At 45.7% G+C, this 20569-nt stretch overlaps 1 protein-coding gene across 5 annotated transcripts in view; it reads right to left on the bottom strand.

Moving 5' to 3' along the window:
- The window catches only part of TTLL1 (TTL family tubulin polyglutamylase complex subunit L1), a 62703-nt gene that overhangs the window by 25563 nt on the left and 16571 nt on the right, over positions 1–20569 (bottom strand). For 2 of the 5 annotated variants that reach the window (XM_071551551.1, XM_071551550.1), the window contains 10 exons: positions 19875–20007; positions 17292–17500; positions 16328–16508; positions 14978–15112; positions 14699–14807; positions 11239–11382; positions 11037–11075; positions 10248–10334; positions 8908–9071; positions 7461–7652 (listed from right to left, as the gene is read on the bottom strand). In XM_071551551.1, coding sequence (XP_071407652.1) covers positions 7523–7652; positions 8908–9071; positions 10248–10334; positions 11037–11075; positions 11239–11382; positions 14699–14807; positions 14978–15112; positions 16328–16508; positions 17292–17500; positions 19875–19987 — 1311 coding nt within the window. In that variant the 5' untranslated portion in view covers positions 19988–20007 and the 3' untranslated portion in view covers positions 7461–7522. Of the gene's footprint in view, positions 1–2522; positions 2626–7460; positions 7653–8907; positions 9072–10247; positions 10335–11036; positions 11076–11238; positions 11383–14698; positions 14808–14977; positions 15113–16327; positions 16509–17291; positions 17501–19874; positions 20008–20569 lie in introns of those variants that run through there. The other 3 variants (XR_011697432.1, XM_071551553.1, XM_071551554.1) reach the window with 3 other exon arrangements.

Genomic DNA, 20569 nt, shown 5'->3' with positions numbered 1-20569 from the left:
GCCAGGGTCCAGACACTGAGGCACTGGGCTGGCACCCACCAGCTGGCACTGAACAATCATCTGGGCATTTTGTTGCACCAGTGATCTTATCAGTGACTAACAAGAGTAGGAACCAAAGAGCCTTCCAGCTCTGGGATTTTGCTGAGCCTCCTTTGGCATCTGGAGCTGGTGGGGGGCAACTGCAAGCTCAGGCATTCTCCTGTCAGAGAAAAAAAAGACTCTTTCAGCTCCTCCTTTGTCCGAGGCTTTCGTTGCAGCCTCCAGGTGGAAAAGCAGGAGCTGGCCGTGGCATTTCCCTCCCCGTGGCACTCGGGGCGGGCAGGAGGAGGCGCTCCAGCCGCACAGTGGCAGAGGATGCACATCCCGGCCGAGCATCCAGTGGATCCCGGCGGCGGGAGAGGAAGATGGAGCTCCGCTCCGAACGAGCCTCTCCCGCCGCGTCCCCGCGGGCAGCATCGCCCCTCGGGCGGGGATGAATGGGAGCGGCTCCGAGCCCTTGGGGAGCCTGGGAGGCTGATCCAGCGGCAGCAGCGCCGGCAGCAGCCGGAGCGGGGCATGGATCGTTCTTGCTGCCCTCCTGCCCCAGCCCGGGCGCTCCCGCCGAAGCGGGGCATGGATCGTTCTTGCTGCCCTCCTGCCCCAGCCCGGGTGCTCCCGCCGAAGCGGGGCATGGATCGTTCTCGCTGCCCTCCTGCCCCAGTCCGGGCGCTCCCGCCGAAGCGGGGCATGGATCGTTCTTGCTGCCCTCCTGCCAAGACCTACAGATGTGCCCTCCTGCAGTAGTTTGATACCGAACATCTGCCAGCAACATGTGTTTTTTTTTAAACAGCATGGTCCTCCCTAGTGTGGAAGCAAGGGTTTTCTCATTTCCTAAGAATTCAGGGGGATTTAGCGGCACATTTCTCAGAGCAGAAATCCTGGGGTTTATTTAACTTCCAACCTAACAGTCTTAATGAAGGTTTAATTGACGTGCCCTGGGCACTTCCAAGCCCCTGTGGCAGGAGCTGCCCGGGGCAGGGTGTGCTCCGGAGCCGCGGGTCCAGCAGGGCCGTCTCTGAAAGCAGAAATGTTTTGCCCTCTAGCGCCGAGAGCGAGCGGAGGCTGCAGAGGCCGACGGGGCGTTCATTCCCTTTCCAAGATCCTCGCCCGTGGCATGCCAGCAAAACTAAGGCTGGTTGGCATCGCCCACCCCTCGAGGCGGCCCTTCCAAGGAGAGCAGGACCTGAGAAACCCTGAGTCGAGCTGAGCGACTCAGCAACCTCACCAAAACTCAAACACGGGCTCTCAGAGGATGCTGCACTTCAGCCAGTTCTACCTTCCAAGGAAATTTAATTGGAGGTTTGATAAGAAGTGAAATCACAGCAAGCAGACAGAACTGCAAAACAAGGGAAGCACCAAAGTGGGGCAAATACTCTTAAAATGATCAGGATGATTTTCATTTCCTTGTGATGGCTGTGATCTCTTTTATGCTTCTCTCACACATAAGAAATTAGTAAATGCAGACCATTTTTCTCATTTCTGTTCACTTGTGTGCAGGCATGAACTCCCCACGTGGCTCACCTGTTGGCCACTTGCTGATGGAATAGCCCCAGTGCAGGGGGATCCATCTCCCAGCAAGCTTCCAACTGAGGAGGGTAAATCAGACAGAAACCTGAACCTGCCAGAGCCACAAATGGCCTCAGCAGCAACTCCCTCTCCCTAAAATGCCTCTTACAAGCATCTCCCAGTTGTGGGTGCAAAGCTTAAGACAAATGAACAGTTTTCAGAACAAAAGTCAAGCATGTAGTCTGAGTTAACAGAGGGGGACACATCAAATGACAGGTCTCTGCCTGGAAAGGCACTTCTTGGGATGCTTTAATACACAGCAGGTGCATGCCAGAAAAGCAAGTGAACAGTTACACACCTCCTAACCTGGATGAAAACACCACTAAATAACATGCCTCTGTCCAGCCTCTCCAGCATTTCCTTCCAGTGCCCAAACACACAAGTGCCCACTCAAAGGACACGGCTACAAATGAGGCATCTGATAACAATATCCATGTGGAACAACAAGGAGACAATCAGCCTGTTCCTGTGGAATTACTTCCTGCAACTCCAATGGTTTTATTCCCTCACAAAGCCCTTTCTCAGGGGCTTCAGGGACAATATCTAGTTTTATAAAGGGTGGCATCAGAAAAGCAGAGATCAGAAAACAGAGTTATTATGGGCTGTGTTTCCCACAGAGGATCTCCCAGTCCTTTGTGTTGTACAGGCTCTGCAAGGTCACGTCTGGCTGAGGAATTAAACAGGAACTCAGCAGAGCCACAGAAAACTCTTTCCCCAGCTTTGTATAGATCTCAGAAACATCTGGTCCTGCTGGGTCTGGAAATGCCACACAGAAAACATACAGAACTTTCACCTTTAAAGTGCCCTTTTCACCAAGCACAAACAACTCTACATTAGCCACAAAGGGAGGAAGAACTTGCTCAAGTCTTTCTATGTTTCCTCTTGCTGTAGTACGAGATAAGACAATGTTTACTCACCAGGAGGAGCTCAGGGCACTTTCCCAACACCTTTCTCCAGTACACCTTCTACTCTTCACTCCAAACCCCTGCAGGAGCACAGTGCAAGCTGGGGCACTTACTCCTTAGGAAATAAAGCAAATAAAACTTAATAAAAAAGAAAATCCAAACAAGCTGAAAAGCATTAGTCTCTCACTTTCCACCCTCCTCTTAGCTCAAAGATTTTACCCTGCCCCACAACTTCCCTTCTCTAGCCTTCTTTCAGGTGTATTTTCTCAGGCCCCACTTGCTTCCCTCTCTGCCCACCCTCCCAGCTGGAGCTGATAGATGATCAAAAAGAAACTGCTCATCCCAGCACCACCATATCACACAGCCTTGGGCTTTCTGAGACACCCTCCAGTGATGGCGGGGTGCTTGGCAGTGGCACGTGTGTTCCTGCTGGCTGTGGTGCTTCCTTCTCCCTGCAGCCCTCCCTGTGCTCTCCCCCTCCTTTCAGTCTGGGCTCCTCTTCCTTCAGTGGGAATGGCATTGTTCTCTGTCACCTCCTCACTGCCACAGGCTGCACTTTGACCTTCACCATCAATAAAGTGCCTTGAGCACTTACAGGCTGTGATTTTTGGCTCACTTTAGTATCTTAAAGACAAGAATTGGTGTTGGAGTTGCATCTTTTCTGGTAGTTCCAAATGAAGGAGCACTGGCACAGCAGGAGGCTGAGCTCAACAACTGCATCTCCCCAGCAAGGACAGCTGCTTTCAGCTGGAACTCCTGGACATCCTGGGCCACGGCCCCAGGCAGGGCAGAGGGATCAGCCAGTGCAAAGCTGGGGGTGGCACAGGGTGAGCAAAGCTGTCTGTGCAGCTGCTGTGTGCAGAGTCAGGGAAGATTCCAGTGGATACCTGGATCTCCAGCTCAGGGTTCTGCAGTGCTCCCCTGGATGCCCCTGTACCCATCCTACACCCCCACGGAGCTGAATTCAAGCAAGAGCTCAGTTTAGCACATTGGCATTATCCAAGTGATGGGAAAGTGGCACTGCCCAGGGTGAGGAGAGGGAAGGATGGACAAACAGATGGGGAAAATCTCCAGGAGAAAAGGAGACATTTGACACTTAAATTATTTTGCAATAATTAACTGGGCATTCTCTGTCCATGTCTTTGTCATAATGTAGTATGAAAACAAATAGTTTACTATGTCTGCCTTCAAATTCTGAGACATATCCATCCGTCCGTCCATCCACCCACCCATCTCTATGTACATATATACTCACACAAATCGTAAGATCTTTGTCTTTTCTATGAATACGGCCAGAGACCCCTTCAATTACTGCTTTTACTTCTAACGTTTTCCATCTCCACCTGCCACCTTTCCATACAGGCAGAATAATTTAAGGGCTTTTAGGGCTAAGTTACCAAATTGCAGCTTACACAGAGGGCACAGTCCAGCAGGAGCTGCTTCTCAAACACTTGGCTCAGTGTCCCTCCAAACCGCAAAATTCCCCTCTAGCAGATGGACACTCTCTGTCCATTGTCCCTCCTGAAGGGAACTACCAGTGCCAGCACATGGCACTCCAGCCCTGCCAACCCCTCAGCGGGGCCCAGGGCAGCCGACAGGGCAACCTTCCACCAGAGCTCTGCTCTGCCCAAACTGCCCTGGGATGTGCCCGTTGCTGCCAGGGAGCTGAGCCTCCATCTGCAGGGACACTCAGCCTTGCCCAAGGGGCTGGACAACCTTCAGCACTGTTTCCTTCTCCTCTGGACATCCAGAGTCCAAACGCTGTAACAGAGACACAGCAACAAATTACCCTCTGCCTGCATTGATTCATTTGCAGTTGTGAGGGTTTGAGACAGTAATTTCAACAATGACAATTCCCCACCCTCTTCCCCCAGCTCCTTATGCTGGGTGGGACTCCACCTGGCCTGGCACATCCCTTGGGGCAGTGGGGATTGAGTGTCCCAGCTGTGTCCCCTCCCAGCTCCCTCCCCGCCAGGTGGTGCTGCCGCTCCGTGTATGTTTCCCCATTCCATGTTACAGTTGCCGGAGCTGAGCCCGCAGTGCCGCTCCCTCCCCACCAGGTGGTGCTGCCGCTTCCTGTATCTTTCCCCATTCCATATTGGAATTCCCGGACCTGATCCCGCAGTGCCACTCCCTCCCCACCAGGTTGTGCTGCCGCTCCATGTGTTTCCACATTCCATGTTGGCATTCCCTAAGCTGACCCTACAGTGTCACTGTCTCCCCGCCAGGTGGTGCTGCCGCTCCCTGAGATGGAAGGAAGGACTGGACGGTCTCGCTGCCCCCGCGCGTCGCATCCCAAGATTCAGCCGAGCCCGCGGACCGCAGCCCCCGGATCCAGCGCTTCCCCAGCCCGCGGAGCCGCAGCCCCGGATCCATCAGCCCGCGGAGCCCCGTCCCGGTCGTCGCCGCGGGCAGGAGGAGCCGCGCTCCGGGGCTGGAGGTGCCCGAGCCCCGCGCTTCTTCCCCGCTCCCGTCCGCACTCCCGGTGCCGGGGGTTGTCGCGGCTCTCTGCCCGCTCCCGGGGGACCGGGTCGCGTCTCTCTGCCGGTCCCGCGGTCTCTCCGCGCAGGTACCGAATAAAGGCTGGAACGCACCGGCGGTGCCGGGTCTGCCCTGCCCGGCACTGCGGGCACAGCCCTGGAGCGGCCCCGGCCGCGAACCGCCCGGGAAGGCACATCCCGGCTCCCGACCCACCTCCTGCCCCCGGGACCGCGCCGGAGGGGCCCTGCCCGTGTCGGGAGCAGCCACGGGGATTGCAGAACTGAAGCAGCGCCGGGGATGGGTCGGAGCCTCCCCGGGAGCCTCCTGGGGCCGTGTCGGGGCTGCAGGACCCACCCAGGTCAGGCTTGCCCTGCGCTCCCAGCCCCTGCCCCGCAGAGCCGGGCCCAGCCCTGCCAGCCGGGGCCGCGCTCCGTGTGCCCGGCACGGGCAGGGTTGGGGGGGCTGTTCCGGACCCCCAAACCGCAGGGTTTGGGATTTCTGTTCCAGGCCTGCAACTGCCTGGATGAGCCTCGGTTTGTCTCCCTAAACAGGTGTAGCTGCTACTCCACTGGATTCCCACTGCAGACCCTGTTGGGCTCCAGCAGCTCGAGCTCACACCTGAAAAAGGTTTGTTGGCTAAGCACAGGTGAGGTGTGTTTGGGGAATCCTCTGCCCAAAATGGGCAGGTTTGCTGTGCTGGGGCAGGTCCTTGGATCTCACTGTCCCACAGGCACCAACAGATTCTATGTGGGAACTGACCAATTCCCAGCCTCCCCTGAAACGAAGCCATGCAATGCAGCCTGGCTGCAGCCTGGATTGATCCTAAGAATGGAATATTCTATTCCCCAAATACAGGTTTGCTGGGCTGCCTCGAGCCGTGCACAGCCGAGGCACCGGGAACACCCCCGGGGCGGCTCGGGGTGATCCCAACAAAAGGGCTGGAAGATGCCAGCGCTGAGCAGTGCCCAGCAGGGGATGGGCCGGGTGTTCCTCGCCGTGTACCGCAGCTCAGGGCAAGGGAGCTCCGGCTGCTGCTGCCAGGGAGAACCTGCTGCCCGAGGGCACCGCCCCCAGTGAGGCTCCCCCAGGCCGTGCCTGCCTCCCCCTCCCCGTGGCGCTTCCCCAGGATTGCTGCATTCCCATTCCAAGGGGCTGCCTCGCTCTTCAGGGTAAGTGTATTTTTGGAAAGAATAAACCCCGAGCAGTCAGGGCTGGGACAGCCCCCAGTGCACAGGATGGTACCCCAGGAATGCCACCTGGGCCTGTCAGTCACATCCTGCACAGGGACTCAGTGTCAGGGGGTTTGTTCTCAGGTGCACGGGGCTTTGCCAGGAGCAGGAGGAAGAGGTGGGTGCCCAAGGGGGGCCTGGCTGTTCAGCAGCACCACAGGGACAGCTGGAGGGGCTGGAGTGAGGGGAGAACTCCCCCTGTGTTCCTGAGCACTATCGAGAGACTGGCCATACACATTCAATACTTATTTTAGGTTTAAAAACCCCTCACATCAACTGACACCAATATGCATCATGCCAAATAGCCCCAATATTTGTGGGCTTCAAAACAAAGACAAACAAGGTTGTTTTCCTCGACCACTTTTATGCAATTATACATAAGTAAGATTAAGAATGCCTGAGAACATTTTTTCCTTAAATCTCTAGGCCACTATTATGCCACTAACAAGATTTCAAAGCAGAAAGAGGTGAAAGTGATAAATTAAACCCAATGGCCCCTGTTTGCATATTCACCTTTCCATTCCAGAAATCACTGTATTGATCCCCATGCTCTCCTGCTTGTGTTCTCTTCTATTCTGTCTCACTCTGATCTCATTCCAACACCCTCAGTCTAACCTGTTCTGCCCTTTGTACTGGAGACTTCTGTCCTCTCTCCTCCTAACAGCAGCATGGGATACATTTTTACCAAATAGATAATGGCAAACCAAATTGCATTTGGTTCTTTCTGCAATAAATATCTTAATTTGGGGAGCTGAGGCTGTGAAACGAGATGATACAATTCATGAGTAGCTTTCAGTGTGCTGAACATGAAATCAGAGGCAAGTTGAGGCTCCAAACTCCTGAGTTTGCAGAATTCATGGTCAGAAAATGGCTGTGTTCCTTAAGAAAATTTATCTTGCCAGTCCTTCTATTTTTGTGAGCCAAAACTATAGGTATTGAGGGACAAAAAAACAGAGCACATGTTTGGGTGCTCTCTATGCTACTCATTCTGTGGAGTCTGACTGCTCTGGTTAAGGGGAAGTCACACTGCAGCAGGGGAACGAGTAACACAAAAACCTCTTTGCCCTTGTAAAGATCAATTGGTTATTGAAATGTTTTTCAGTTTATAGAGCTTCCTCCATGCACAAGTCTGACAACCATTGCATTAGATATTCTGAGTAACCCCAGCAGGGTCACACTTAGCAATCTCCTGTATTGTCTCCTTTAGCATTTCCTACAGGCTACAAAACACAGGACCGTGTTCCAAACCTGCTCTTTTATTCATATGCCTTCCTACCAGGAGTGCAGCTGCTTTTGCTGTTATCACTTCCAAGTGGTCAGGACAGGCTTCCCTACATCTCTGGCACGATTCCCTTTGGCTCCAGTGGATTGCCCAGGACGACTCCTCAGGTCCCGCTCAGGCGCATCGCTCTGTGCCATCTCTTCATCATACCTGAAAATAAGGCAAGGTCAGCCCTGGTCCTGCTGCACAAACAACAGTGGGTCCTCTATATTTTATTTTGCTTAATATCTAGCACTGAAATTTAACACAGGCTGTCCCACACACAGCTTTATGCCTGCACAGTATGACATGCAGCTCTGATTCTATGAAATGCACCACCATATGATTTTACAATACAGATCATGTAAAATATCCTGAGCTCCTTTTTGGAAGAACCTAACCATCTGGCAGCTTTAGCTAAAACTCCTGAGCTTGTGAAATTTTGTGCTTGTGAAATTTCCCATGTACTTCTGCAGGCCTGTGGTTAAACAGAACATCAGCCTGCTGCCAGTTAAGAAAAGTCCTAAGCTATTGCTTCAAACAGAGGATTTTTAGCTGCAGTGTTAAAACCCCATTGTTGCCTCAGAGAGTGAGAAGGGAAAGAATGAACTAAACTGATTAAATTAAATGCATTTGATGGCAAATCTTTGGTAGCACTCAACCACAGTGATGAGTAGGCCTTTAAATAGCTAAGCTTTTATGCTATCTAAAATACCTTTTAATATATCTTTATAAAATATCTTTTAAATATCTTAAACTATCCTTTTAACATCTACGGCCTCAGACAACTCAGTATATACTGACCTCTCAACTACTGTGCAAATTCAAGCAGAATTTGGCTATAGATAGGTAATGGTAATTAACAAAAGATAACACTATAATATTTTGTAGAACAATAAAAATGTAGACTTAGTTACACTATTTTATGGGTATTCACAGCTACTACATATATAACTAATTTCTCTCCTAATACAAATTGAGGAATTTAAGAAGTATCTGACTTTATTACATCCATGAATTACGGGAGTCAAGAGGCATTATTTCTGTGAACTGAGACAAAATTTCCATCAGATAACTATTATATCTCTTTAACTACCTTCAATATATTACCCTTAGCACAACTAAGTTCTACACATTCTCTTTGTCCCTCAAATCCAGGTGCTGGAAGCTCAGAAGGTGCAATCAGGGGTGTATCAGGCAAGTATCACTCTCTGGACATGAGGTGAGGCAGCTCTGCTTCCATGCACTCCCACCCTCCAACGTCACTATTGCAGCCCTACAGAAATCAAGAGCTACTCTGTGCCCATTTTCCCATCAGAATAAAGTTCACCTTCTCTCTTTGGTCTAAATTACACACATCCAAAAAAAAAAAAGTGAGAGGACAGAAAAAATATTTGCCTTTATATAAAACATTGCTAAGACTTACAAGACTTCATAATTGCCCAGAACCTCTTTTGGTGGAGATTTATTCCATTTACAGTCAGGAATTTCCCCGTTGGGCACAGCAATGTTGAGGGTGTCATTAATCAGGTTATACTTTAAGATGCGATCATTGGCAGTGCTGGAAGTGAGGGAAGGGGAAGCATTAACCTACAAAAGACAAAAAGAAGAGTCAGCATCTGTTTTTAGAGTAGTCTACAGTTCTCCAAATGCCATGTGTGATGACTGTGCGTGTCACCTCAAAGCACATCTCTCAGTTTCTCAGCTACTGGAAGGAATCCCCACTGGGAATTTCTCTTTTTACTTAAAAAGGAAAGTGCCACACCACTGTATGCAGGGTCAGCCTGGAGGATTTTACTGAGAGTCACCAGGGTGAATCAGACAACACAGAGATTTTTTTTTGTTTCATTTTCTAAGTTCACATGGTTACAACCCCCATAAACTTCACTACTTCAAACTTGTCCACTTACATACAGAAATCTAGGGGTCTCTTCTAGGTGAAGAACTTTTATTTAAGTTCTTAACCTGAGTTCTGCCCTGCTCAGTTGGTTGGAGCAAGGTGCTAACACCAGGGCTGTGGTTTGAGCCCTGTGTGGGCCATTCACTGAAGAGTTGGCCTTGATGATCCTTGTGGGCACCTTCCAACCCAGAATATTCTGTGATTCTGTGAAACTGTGAGCTGGAAAAACACATCCATGCTCTCTGTTCAAAGCACTACATTGTATTATCTTGATTTCAGCTGGGATTCATTTAACATATCTCTCTGTTCCACATTTATTTTGCAGAAGTGGCATTGGAGCAATAAACAGATTTTTTTTATTAAGTTCATTTGCTTCTAATTAGATTGAGAAAGAAGAGGGATTGATAAAATTTATGTAGAACATACATATCTTTATACACTAAGGAAAAATTTATGTAGGAAAAAAACTCGTTCCAAACATCCCAATTATCCTTTGTGTGCCCCTTTTCTTTCCTCTCAAGCTGTAACATAAAGGCCATGACAGCATTTAAAACTTGAATTTGATGTTATACTTCATGAAGCCAATGCCAATTTTCCAGCCGTGTCTAACAGGGTTGCTGGCATTCTGAAGTCCAATGGTATGGATGCACTGGATTTAAAAGACAAAACACAAAGCCACAAACAAATAGAAATAACCAAACAAATTGGTCATTCCATGGCCCATTTGACTTTCCATCAATTTTCTTAATCCACTTACCTGATGAACAAAAAATACTTTAAAAAGCAAAAAGACTACACTGAAAACTACTTGGTTTTTCTCTGTGAAATGTGAGGGGAGTTTTTTCCTGTATTTTATGTAACTTTACCTCAATTAGCCAGGGTTTAAGCTTGTCATCAATGATAATGTCATATCCGTAACACTCAAAGCAGTGTTTATCATTATTCATTACAGGCTAAAAAAAAAGACAACAATATGCATTAAAATCAACAATTCAGTAAGTAACCTGATTACACACTTTGTTTGCTAGAATGTGATGACATTCTGAATCTTCTACAGTGGTTTTCAGTGCTCTAACTCTGATAAAAACCTGTTAACTAGTAGTTCAAGGATTGCCTTTTTTCCCAAGCTGTAAGCAAATATTTCAATACTAATAACTGCACTGATGTATTAAGTTATGCTAATTTTCTATTATGTTTCCAGTGTGAAAATAAGTGTTTCCATATTTTTCAAAAAGTCATAATGACATTTAAAGCCATACATCAGGAGAAAACAGGAAGTATGAAAATTTACAGCTTCACAAATCCTTTAAACTTTAGGAAGACTCATTCAAAACCATTTCTTTTATTCTGCTGCTGCAATTATGAGAAACTTGAGGTCAAACAATTAAAAGATAAATTTTTAAATTATAATTAGCTCAAGTGAACTATAACCCTAAAGCCAAGAGAGACCAAGGAACAAGTTGTAACTCTGATGAACTAATAGCCTGAGGTTTTCTTCTCTGCTAAATTGTCCTCCAGAGGTAATTTTTCCTTGACACATTTGTTATTGCTGCAATGACATCACACATTTTGGCAGAACTTAATGCTTTTCGCAGGGGCAGTATGAAGTCATAATTAATAGTTCACAAAGCCCTCAAGGAAAGAGATTTACTCACTCCTTCCAACAGGCACAGATAGCTCAGCCACCCAGGATTCTGAGAGAAATAAGAGATACCAGCACTGAAGAAATCAGCATCAACAGCACCACTCCAACAGCAGCAAAAAGATGCAGGGATTTTGGTGGCAAACTCAGTTCCATGGTTATGGGAAGGCTGCAGCCACACTGGGTGCTGGCAGCACTCCAGGGCCAGCACTCACCGCCACAGCCTTCAGGGACTGCACAATGATCCAATGGATTTCATCAAATAACTTGTTGGTGACTTCTTTTCCACGAGTGCTCTCCAGGTAGAGGCGCAGGTTGCTCACTGTCCACTTCCCTCCATGGATATGGTTGTAATCATCCTGAAGAGTCAAGGGGTTCATTCAGTCTGAGCCTCTGAAGTGGTTCACCAGGGGTTATTTGGATTCACACACAAAGTGCACTTATTTACAAGTATTGCTCTAAAAACAAACCTGGCAAATTGTTATTGCAGCTTTATGAAGACTTCAGCCTTACTTTGAACTACCTTCATAGAGACAACTGTTTTTATTATCTATGCTTACATCACACACTGCAAATCAAGCAATAAATCTTTCTTAGAAGAAAAAACAACAGGTACTTTGATGGTTTTAAAGTAACACATGATTTATGATTTAGATATAAGTTTTAAAATGCAAAAGGAAAGAATTGAATGCTTTCCTCCTCTGGGGATAAGGAAGAAAAAAGTGAGCAATAGCTAAATTTCACTGAAGTTTGCTGTTTTAAAATGCAGCATTGCAAAGTGCTTCTCTGTATTTATTCATTTGCAGCACTGGAAAGTGTTTGGCTGTATTTATTCATTTAAAATAGGACTTTTGTCTGTTTCCCCAAAGGCAAACATGGTCTCTTCTCAGTGGTGCTACTGACAACAGTGACATTCAAGACAGTGACATTCAAATTAGTTTTAAAAGTTAATTTTTTCAAGTAATTCAGTACCAAACCCCTGCTGTTACTGAAACTGGTCAGGGGAAAACAAGAGGTTACCTTGTAATTGTCTTTTCAGAGGCTATCAAGGCTCTGCAATATCCCTCTTTGAATGGAAAGACAAGAGCAGAGAGAGGGTATTCACACTGATGGACACATGTTCAGCCCTCAAATAACTCTCAGGACAACTGCTCTGTCCCTTTATGAAGGTTCTCCCCAGGTAATTTCTGAGAATTAATGATTGTATGCCTGCTCAATTATCAAACACAGAATGCACAGAGCAGGAGGAAGTTCTCAGAGGAACAAACTCTGTCGCCCTCTAGGACAAGGTCAGAGCAGTATCTCTCTCTTCCTTGGCCTTCTGCAGCTCCCCCCTTAGTGAACTGGGCAAGTGGACTGTGCAAATAAAAACCTGAAATTCTCAGGATTGGCTCTGTGAAAAAAAATGCCTTGAGACCAGATTCCAGCAAGGGAACAGAGATCAAAGTTCCAACTCTCTTTGCATTTCAGAACAAGTACTCAAATCAAAATAGATTACAACTGGGTAGAGCTTCACACGATCACACTTGTTTAGATAAAGACATTAAAACAAAGTAGAATATTGCAGGCCACACAGAAGATCACTAAGTTAAAATAACTAAGTGTAAGAACATTTGCTGTTTTGTTTGAATTACACATGCAGTGAATAATGCCCCAGAACTGCATTTTCCAGCACAAACATTACAATGGGTATCCTGTCTTACCCTCCTTCCTTCATTTCGCCCTTTCCCTCTCCTGATACTGACTTATACTCTTTTCAAACATGTATTCACATGAGCTTGTAGGGTGCAAACACACTGCAAGTCTGTGGTTCACAGATTAACAGCTAGAACTTAGGAGTTTTTGCAGACCCCTTCATAATTCTTACAAATTACTTGACAGCTCAAATTAAAATCAAAGTTCTAAAAATTAAAATCAAAAGTCTAAGTGCCTCCCAGCTACAGGCACATTTAAAACAGGAGAACAAACAGGATGGATAGCATGGCTTTACACTGAATTTCTCTTAGGCCCTTCTGCAAAACTCAAAAGGTATCAGGGGTTTACAATTTATGAAAAGCTTTTCAAATATTCTGGTAATGATTCCACATTTTTAGGCTGCTACTTCTATACCCATTCCTGTCCTTTATTCTCTCAAAGTGAGCTCACCACCACTTTCACTTCTGCTTTTATTTGGGAAAAATCTTGAAGGCTGTTCTTTAACTGGCAGAGAAGATGAAAGGGTGCATAATGACAAGAGAGGCACCACCTCACATGCCTCAGCTCTTCCCTGCACTGGCAACAGCACCAGGATTTATTCCATGAGTTGCATGGGACCTGCTCTCACCATAACTAATTCTCAGACCATAATGTGTTTAAAGCACTTCACAAATCAGCACCTGAGCAATAAAATGTTTGTAGTACTGAAAAAATGCCACATTACCCCTGACAGACCAGCCTTCAGGAAGGAGATATTAAAGCACTACTGTGAAGTACAAATCCAGATGGACCAAACCTCACTGGCTCCACTGCCCAACTCCTAAGGGGGCACATTAGCATTTAAATGAAAGAAGACTTGAAGAACATTCCTGCTCCCAGCTACTTCATAGAATCATAGAATCAATTGGGTTGGAAAAGACCTCCAAGATCATCAAGTCCAACCCTTGGGCCAACTCTAGTCCATTTACCAGATCATGGCACTCAGTGCCACGGTCAAGCTCAGGTTAAAAATCTCTAGGGATGGGGAATCCACCCCCTCTCTGGGCAGCCCATTCCAATGCCTGAGCACTCTCTCTGCAAAGAAGTTTTTCTGCTCTCCAACTTCAATTTCCCCTGGCAGAGCTTGAGCCTGTGCCCCCTTGTCCTATTGCTGAGTGCCTGGGAGAAGAGACCAACCCCCACCTGGCCAGAACTTCCCTTCAGGGAGTTCCAGACAGTGCTGAGGTCACCTCTGAGCCTCCTCTTCTCCAGGCTAAACACCCCCAGCTCCCTCAGCCTCTCCCCACAGCACTTGTGCTCCAGTCCCTTCTCCAGCCTCATTGCTCTACTCTGGCCCCGCTCCAGCCCCTCAATCTCTTGCCTGAACTGAGGGGCCCAGAACTGAACACAACACTCAAGGTGTGGCCTCCCCAAGGCAGAGTCCAGGGGAAGGGTCACTGCCCTGGGCCTGCTGGCCACGCTATTTTTGATACAGGGCAGGATCCCACTGGCCTTCTTGGCCACCTGGGCACACTGTTGGCTCCTGTTGAGCTTCCTGTCCCTCAGTCCCCCCAGGTCCCTTTCTGCCTGGCTGCTCTCCAGCCACTCTGTGCCCAGCCTGGAGCGCTGCAGGGGGTTGGGGTGGCCAAAGGGCAGGACCTGCACTTGGCCTTGTTGAACTTCATCCCATTGCAATCAGCCCATCTCTCAAGTCTATCCAGAACCCTCTGCAGAGCCCTCGAGTCAATACTTAAGACATCACAGCTTATTACAGAGCTGCATCTCCTTACCTTACATAGTTTTGAACTACAGTCTTCTAAACTTTATTTATTTGTAAGTGCAAGTTGAGGCATTTTAATTGAAGTATTTTAGTTGCAGTTGGGAGTATCTTAGTTGCACGACAATGAAGACTACAACAAAAACCTTTTTATCCCAAGTTTGGGACCATTTAAGAAAATCAGCCTTGCTACAAAGGAGTACCTAAGAACTCAGTGCACTTACCCCATGCTTCTGAATGGCAACGTTTGTAAGATGCACAAACATGTTGTCCAGTTCACTTGTACTTGGGGTGTATTTTACTGTGCAAAACCGGCAAAATCCAAGCTTATACCTTGAATGCACAAAGTCATTAGAAAGTGTTAAATCCCAGTAACAAATAATGAAAAGAGCAATCCTAGGATACCACATAGCTGTTAAAATTACTTTGTGCAGCAAGCCCAACACTATTATGACTGTGTTAGACACTGTCTCAAAGCAAAATACAAATGTATACAAGCTTACATGTAACATCTCAGCGGGCGGTAAGTGGATACCAAAACATAAAGACGGAGGTCAAATTTCTTTCCCCCAATAAGCAATGGATTGTTGATGTAGAGTGAAATCACATAGGCTTCCTTGGAAGACTGAGACACAAACCTGGAAAACACAAATATGTTTCAGTGTATGACACTAGCAATACAATCTCAGTAAGTCTTCTTGCTTCTTTAGAAGTAATCTCTAAGTTTTGAATTGACTGAAATCTTGCATCTTATGCCAAGACAATGGATAAAGTTGTGGTGGTCAATAATACACACTTGGCACTAGGCATTATAGATCAAAAATAGTTGGGATAGATAGATTAGATAGATAGATAGATAGATAGATAGATAGATAGATAGATAGATAGATACGTGTGTGTGTATATATATGTGTGTATACTTGTATATATATATAAAAAAGTTGATGTGACAATATATACATACATACAACATACAAGATATATATATGAAAAAACCCAACATATAGAATTGACCAAGATGAACAAACCATTTAAACACAGTTTTGAAGTTATCACTGCAGCTGACCAAGCCATTCAGAATGCAGCTGCAGAAACCAGCCTTTTCCTTGAAAAGGATTTAGAGCGTGCCATGGTTCAGGCAAGCAAAGGGTACATAGTACATTACCTTCATTATTTAAGGTCTGACACCACCAGAATATTTGCATTTATGCTTGGTCTGCAACTGCAAACCACTATGAAAACATAACTTTCAGATTGTGACATTCTTCAGATTCCAAGTGAAAGGGGGAAAAATACTCAAGGATGTTCAGCCAGTCACTTGATCACAGGAGAAAACTTCACATTAGCTGTGTGGTGAAAACTCCTGGTCAGAGAAAAGCACAGATTGCTAAACTGTTTCATCAGCATGAGGTGTATTATTTCCTGTTCCAAAGGGACAATGTATTTATTTCATATAAATTCATTCTTCCTTTGTACTTACTTAGAAAGTGATTTAATACATATTAAATAATTACCAAAATGGCTGAGGGGAAGATTTTTCTCTTGCTTCCTGCTATTTAATACTATGGAGCAGAACAATTTATTTTTGTGCCATATTTTCCTCCCCGACAACACTGAAAGCACTTTTATAAAGAATAGTTAGTTGAACAGTTCTTTGTACCTCTTCATGCCAGAACAAGTCCTGCTGAAGGAGGAAGCCAGAGAAAAACTGAGATTAAATGCAAACCTAACTCCATAATGACAGAGCAATAATAATAATGGAATAGTTTTCCCATGCATCAGTCAGTCAGCACATTGAGGTGGTTCACACGATTACAGAAAATACAATAAAGGGTTGGGATTTAGGAACTTACGAAGATGTTTTGCTGTCTCGAGACCACTTTTTAATTTGGGAGAGCTTATTGATTAGAAATATTCCTTTTCCTTGAGCTTTGCCACAAGGTTTCATAATCCAGGTGCTGGAGGGATTCTTCCTGAATTCTTCAACAAAGAGATTATAATCGGCAGGAAGCATAAAAGTCACAGGAACAAAATCTGAGTTAAGAGGAGGGAAAGAAAGGTGTACAATTAAGGACATTATATCTGATAAGGCTACTGACACATACAGATGGGGGAAAAAAACTTCTGTCTTAAATTTTCCAGTCTGGCATGACCCACCTTCATAAAGTCTCATGTTGCTTTTTATCTCGTTTAAATTGTAGTTTTAACTTAATTGCAAAATATTACATGATATTACCTTCATATTAACAGACTCTAATTCATATGTATCAGTTTTCTTCTTCTGGTTACATGCTGTGAAATTACAGTAATAGATACCATTCCAACTTAACTTAATCAAAATGTATCCACTTCCTCTGTCAAATTTCACCATTCCATTAACCAAAACCCCAGCAACAGGGAAACAGAAGTGTTCACTTTGTCTCTAACTTCAACAGGTTCCCTCTATTCCTCTCAATCTGTAAGATGTTGGCCACTATCCTTCAAAGCAAGGTTTGTGAAAAGCTTTGAAAACACAGCATTTCACAGGAAACATTCACTGCTACTGTTCCAACCACTTCCCTATTCTTGTATTTCCTTATGCTCCACTGGCAGATTTGAGGGAAAAGCAGGAGATGAGAGAGAGGGAAGGGTGTTGGGTTTGCAGGATACAGCAATTATAGGACAAAGTGCACTTTTTTTTCATTGGCAGGAACAGAGCATTTCAAGATAGTCCCTTTAATATTCCGGCACTCCACAGGTTCAAAAAGCTGGGTTCAATTCCAGGTTACTGACTATACAAGAAAAAAGATGAAGGCTGATAATGAGAGAACAACGTACCCAAATAAATATATTTCCCATTTTCATCTTTTTCTGCAAGAGGGCTTCCTTCTTTCTCAAGTTCCTTCCTATATCTCTTGATATTCTTTACCATCAGATCCTTCCTGGTCAGTTCATAGTGGTTTGGGAAATGATTGACAATCTGGTCATCAGAGAGGCGGTACCCGGTTTCCACACTGAAAACATTCCTGATGGTTTGCACGCTCATCCTGAAAGCAAGGACAGGCACCAAATTATTTCCCCAAGAAACACAATCCAGGAGGACAAAGTAGAAATCTTTTTGCTCTGGTTTCTTCATCTTTTCTCTCTCTCTCTCATTTCTCTGTGTGGTATATTTTGCTGCACTGACGATCCAACATATCCTGAACTTGTATTAACAATGCAAATTAAAATCCTGCTGGAGGTTTTATCAGTCCCTCTGCTACTGCTGCAACTGATGCAGAAAGTGAGGACATGGAGATGACAAATTGGCCCTACTGGATTCTCTGGCTTGTTCATAGTCAGGTCAACAACCCCTGCAGTGCTCCAGGCTGGGCACAGAGTGGCTGGAGAGCAGCCAGGCAGAAAGGGACCTTGGGATACTAATTGACAGGAAGCTCAACAGGAGCCAACAGTGTGCCCAGGTGGCCAAGAAGGCCAATGGGATCCTGGCCTGGATCAAAACTAGCGTGGCCAGCAGGCCCAGGGCAGTGACCCTTCCCCTGTACTCTGCATTGGTGAGGCCACACCTTGAGTGTTGTGTTCAGTTCTGGGCCCCTCAGTTCAGAAAGGATATTGAGGGGCTGGAGCGAGTCCAGAGAAGAGCAACAAGGCTGGAGAAGGGACTGGAGCACAAGTGCTGTGGGGAGAGGCTGAGGGAGCTGGGGGTGTTTAGCCTGGAGAAGAGGAGGCTCAGAGGTGACCTCAGCACTGTCTAGAACAACCTGAAGGGAAGTTCTGGCCAGGTGGGGATTGGTCTCTTCTCCCAGGCACTCAGCAATAGGACAAGGGGGCACGGGCTCAAGCTCTGCCAGGGGAAATTGAAGTTGGAGAGCAGAAAAAACTTCTTTGCAGAGAGAGTGCTCAGGCATTGGAATGGGCTGCCCAGAGAGGGGGTGGATTCACCATCCCTAGAGATTTTTAAACTGGGATTGGCCGTGGCACTGAGTGCCATGATCTGCTAAAGGGACTGGAGTTGGCCCAAGGGTTGGACTTGATGATCTCGGAGGTCTTTTCCAACCCAATCCATTCTATGATTCTGTGATTCCATGAAATTGGCCCTACTGGATTCTCTGGCTTGTTGATAGTCAGGTCAGTCCCCAGCAGGGCCTAAAAATGACTGAAATGCACCCAAATGCTTCTGTCTTTCTAAGACAATGCCATCAAATCAGTTATCTCCCACATTTTTCTCAAAGGACATAGGGGGAAATAATTTTCAGTTTTAGATGGCCCACAGTGAAAATACGAGAATAATTTCTGAATGCCATCAATCTACTACAATATCATTTCAGGAAGAAAAACACCAAACAAACCCAAACCCAAACAAGCAGTGACACAACAATTTCCATGAGTGTTCCCCCACTCCCCCCAGCTGTATTCCACACGCATGAGCACATTACCAGATTCCTGCCCATTTAAATAAGTGGTTCACAAAGGGTACATTTGGCAGCACAAACTGCCATTCTGTTCTATTTGAAAGGGACATTATAAATTGTTGAGTTTATTTAAAGAGTACTGTTTGTGCTAATTAACGGATTACTGCATTCGAGGACAGCATTTCATGGTGTTGTATTAGACAAATACCAAGTAAGAAGGCAGATTGTTTACTCCCCTCCTTTCACCAGAATCTTGACTAATTTCACATTCACTCTCAGTATCAAAATGTTGAATAATTAGTCCGCATATAAATCATTATCATGAAGGAGAAGCAAAGTACAGTTCTCAGAGCCCTTATTAAAGAATAAAGTGGACTCTGATAACAGGACAAGCCTCCATAAAATGGATAAAATATTGTTTTATCATATATTGCAACTATGTACTCTTGGGTCATTTTACTCGTGTTGTGCTGTGAGAAGATTTTGGAAAAAGATACATTCAAAGACTTCCGTTAAGCCACAAATTTCCTCCAAATATAAAGGAAAGATTCTGCTTACTCAATACAAAATTGAATAAAATCAGATATCATATTTCAAAAGAAGAAACACCGAGCACAGCCTGGGCTTCTTACAGATGGCATTGGCAGGAGTGGCTGATACATTGACAGGTCACTGACTTTTCAATCCTGGCAAACTGCAAAGATAAATGAGATCAGGAGCACGGGAATGGATCCATGCAAGTGGGACTTTCTACCCTGAGGAATGACTCCAGCAGACCTGCACAGATCCAGGAATCCACCACTGCAAACCTCAACAGAGGACCAGCAACAGCCTAAGAAATTACAGAAGTAACAAAGCAATGTTCCACATCCAGGAGCACAGCCATAAAGCAGATCAATTTCTGCATCTTTCATTGCTCAATATGCATTTTGTTCTATCATTAATGGCATTAACATAAGATATTAAAACGCTTCACAAATTTACAAATTGGGATATGTAACGTACTTACCAATAAAAATTCCAGTCTTCATTTTCTGCCACCTGAATCCACCCTCTTTTTTCAAAGTTGTTTATTAGAACAGATTTCTCTATGTCAGTTACCCACTTTACTTTTCCTGCCATTATCCCAAAGCAGAAACAACCTGTTAGTAAAGAAAAGTTTGATGATGTGAGGTTGAAAACAGGGGAAAACACAGGGAAGTCAAAGCAGAAGTGGCACCAAGAAAACACTTTCACATAGGTCTAGTAATTTAAAAATCAAGGAAAATGTTATCTTAGGTTCAGACTGAAACCCTGCATTTCCCAACAGGACAACTGCACACAAGGGCAGTAGTGAGAGGGGCCTTTCACACCCCACAGTTGTGTGCCTTTTAGGAACAGGCACACAACTTATGTGTCCCCTTAAATGCACTGACACAAATCCCTACTTACACTTACTGGGCAATGTTTACAGAACCAAGCACAGACATTGTATTGTTTCTATCTGAGACTTACACAAACACACATTTCTGCTTTGTTTTGAAGTAGGAAAGCACTTCACATGCATCACTTGGTGAGCACAGAATAAAAGAAAATGATTCCAAGAGAAATCCCTCCCATGCTCTGACAAGAATCACGATTTGCAAAGTGAGGTTCCTAACTCTATGCTGCCTTTTCTGTGTTCTGCCTTCTGCCTTTGCTGGGGGGCAACCTGAAACCCCACAG

The sequence above is a fragment of the Pithys albifrons genome, chromosome 3, assembly GCF_047495875.1.
Source record: "Pithys albifrons albifrons isolate INPA30051 chromosome 3, PitAlb_v1, whole genome shotgun sequence".
Lineage (NCBI taxonomy): Eukaryota > Metazoa > Chordata > Aves > Passeriformes > Thamnophilidae > Pithys > Pithys albifrons.
This window is presented reverse-complemented; position numbering and strand designations above follow the sequence as displayed.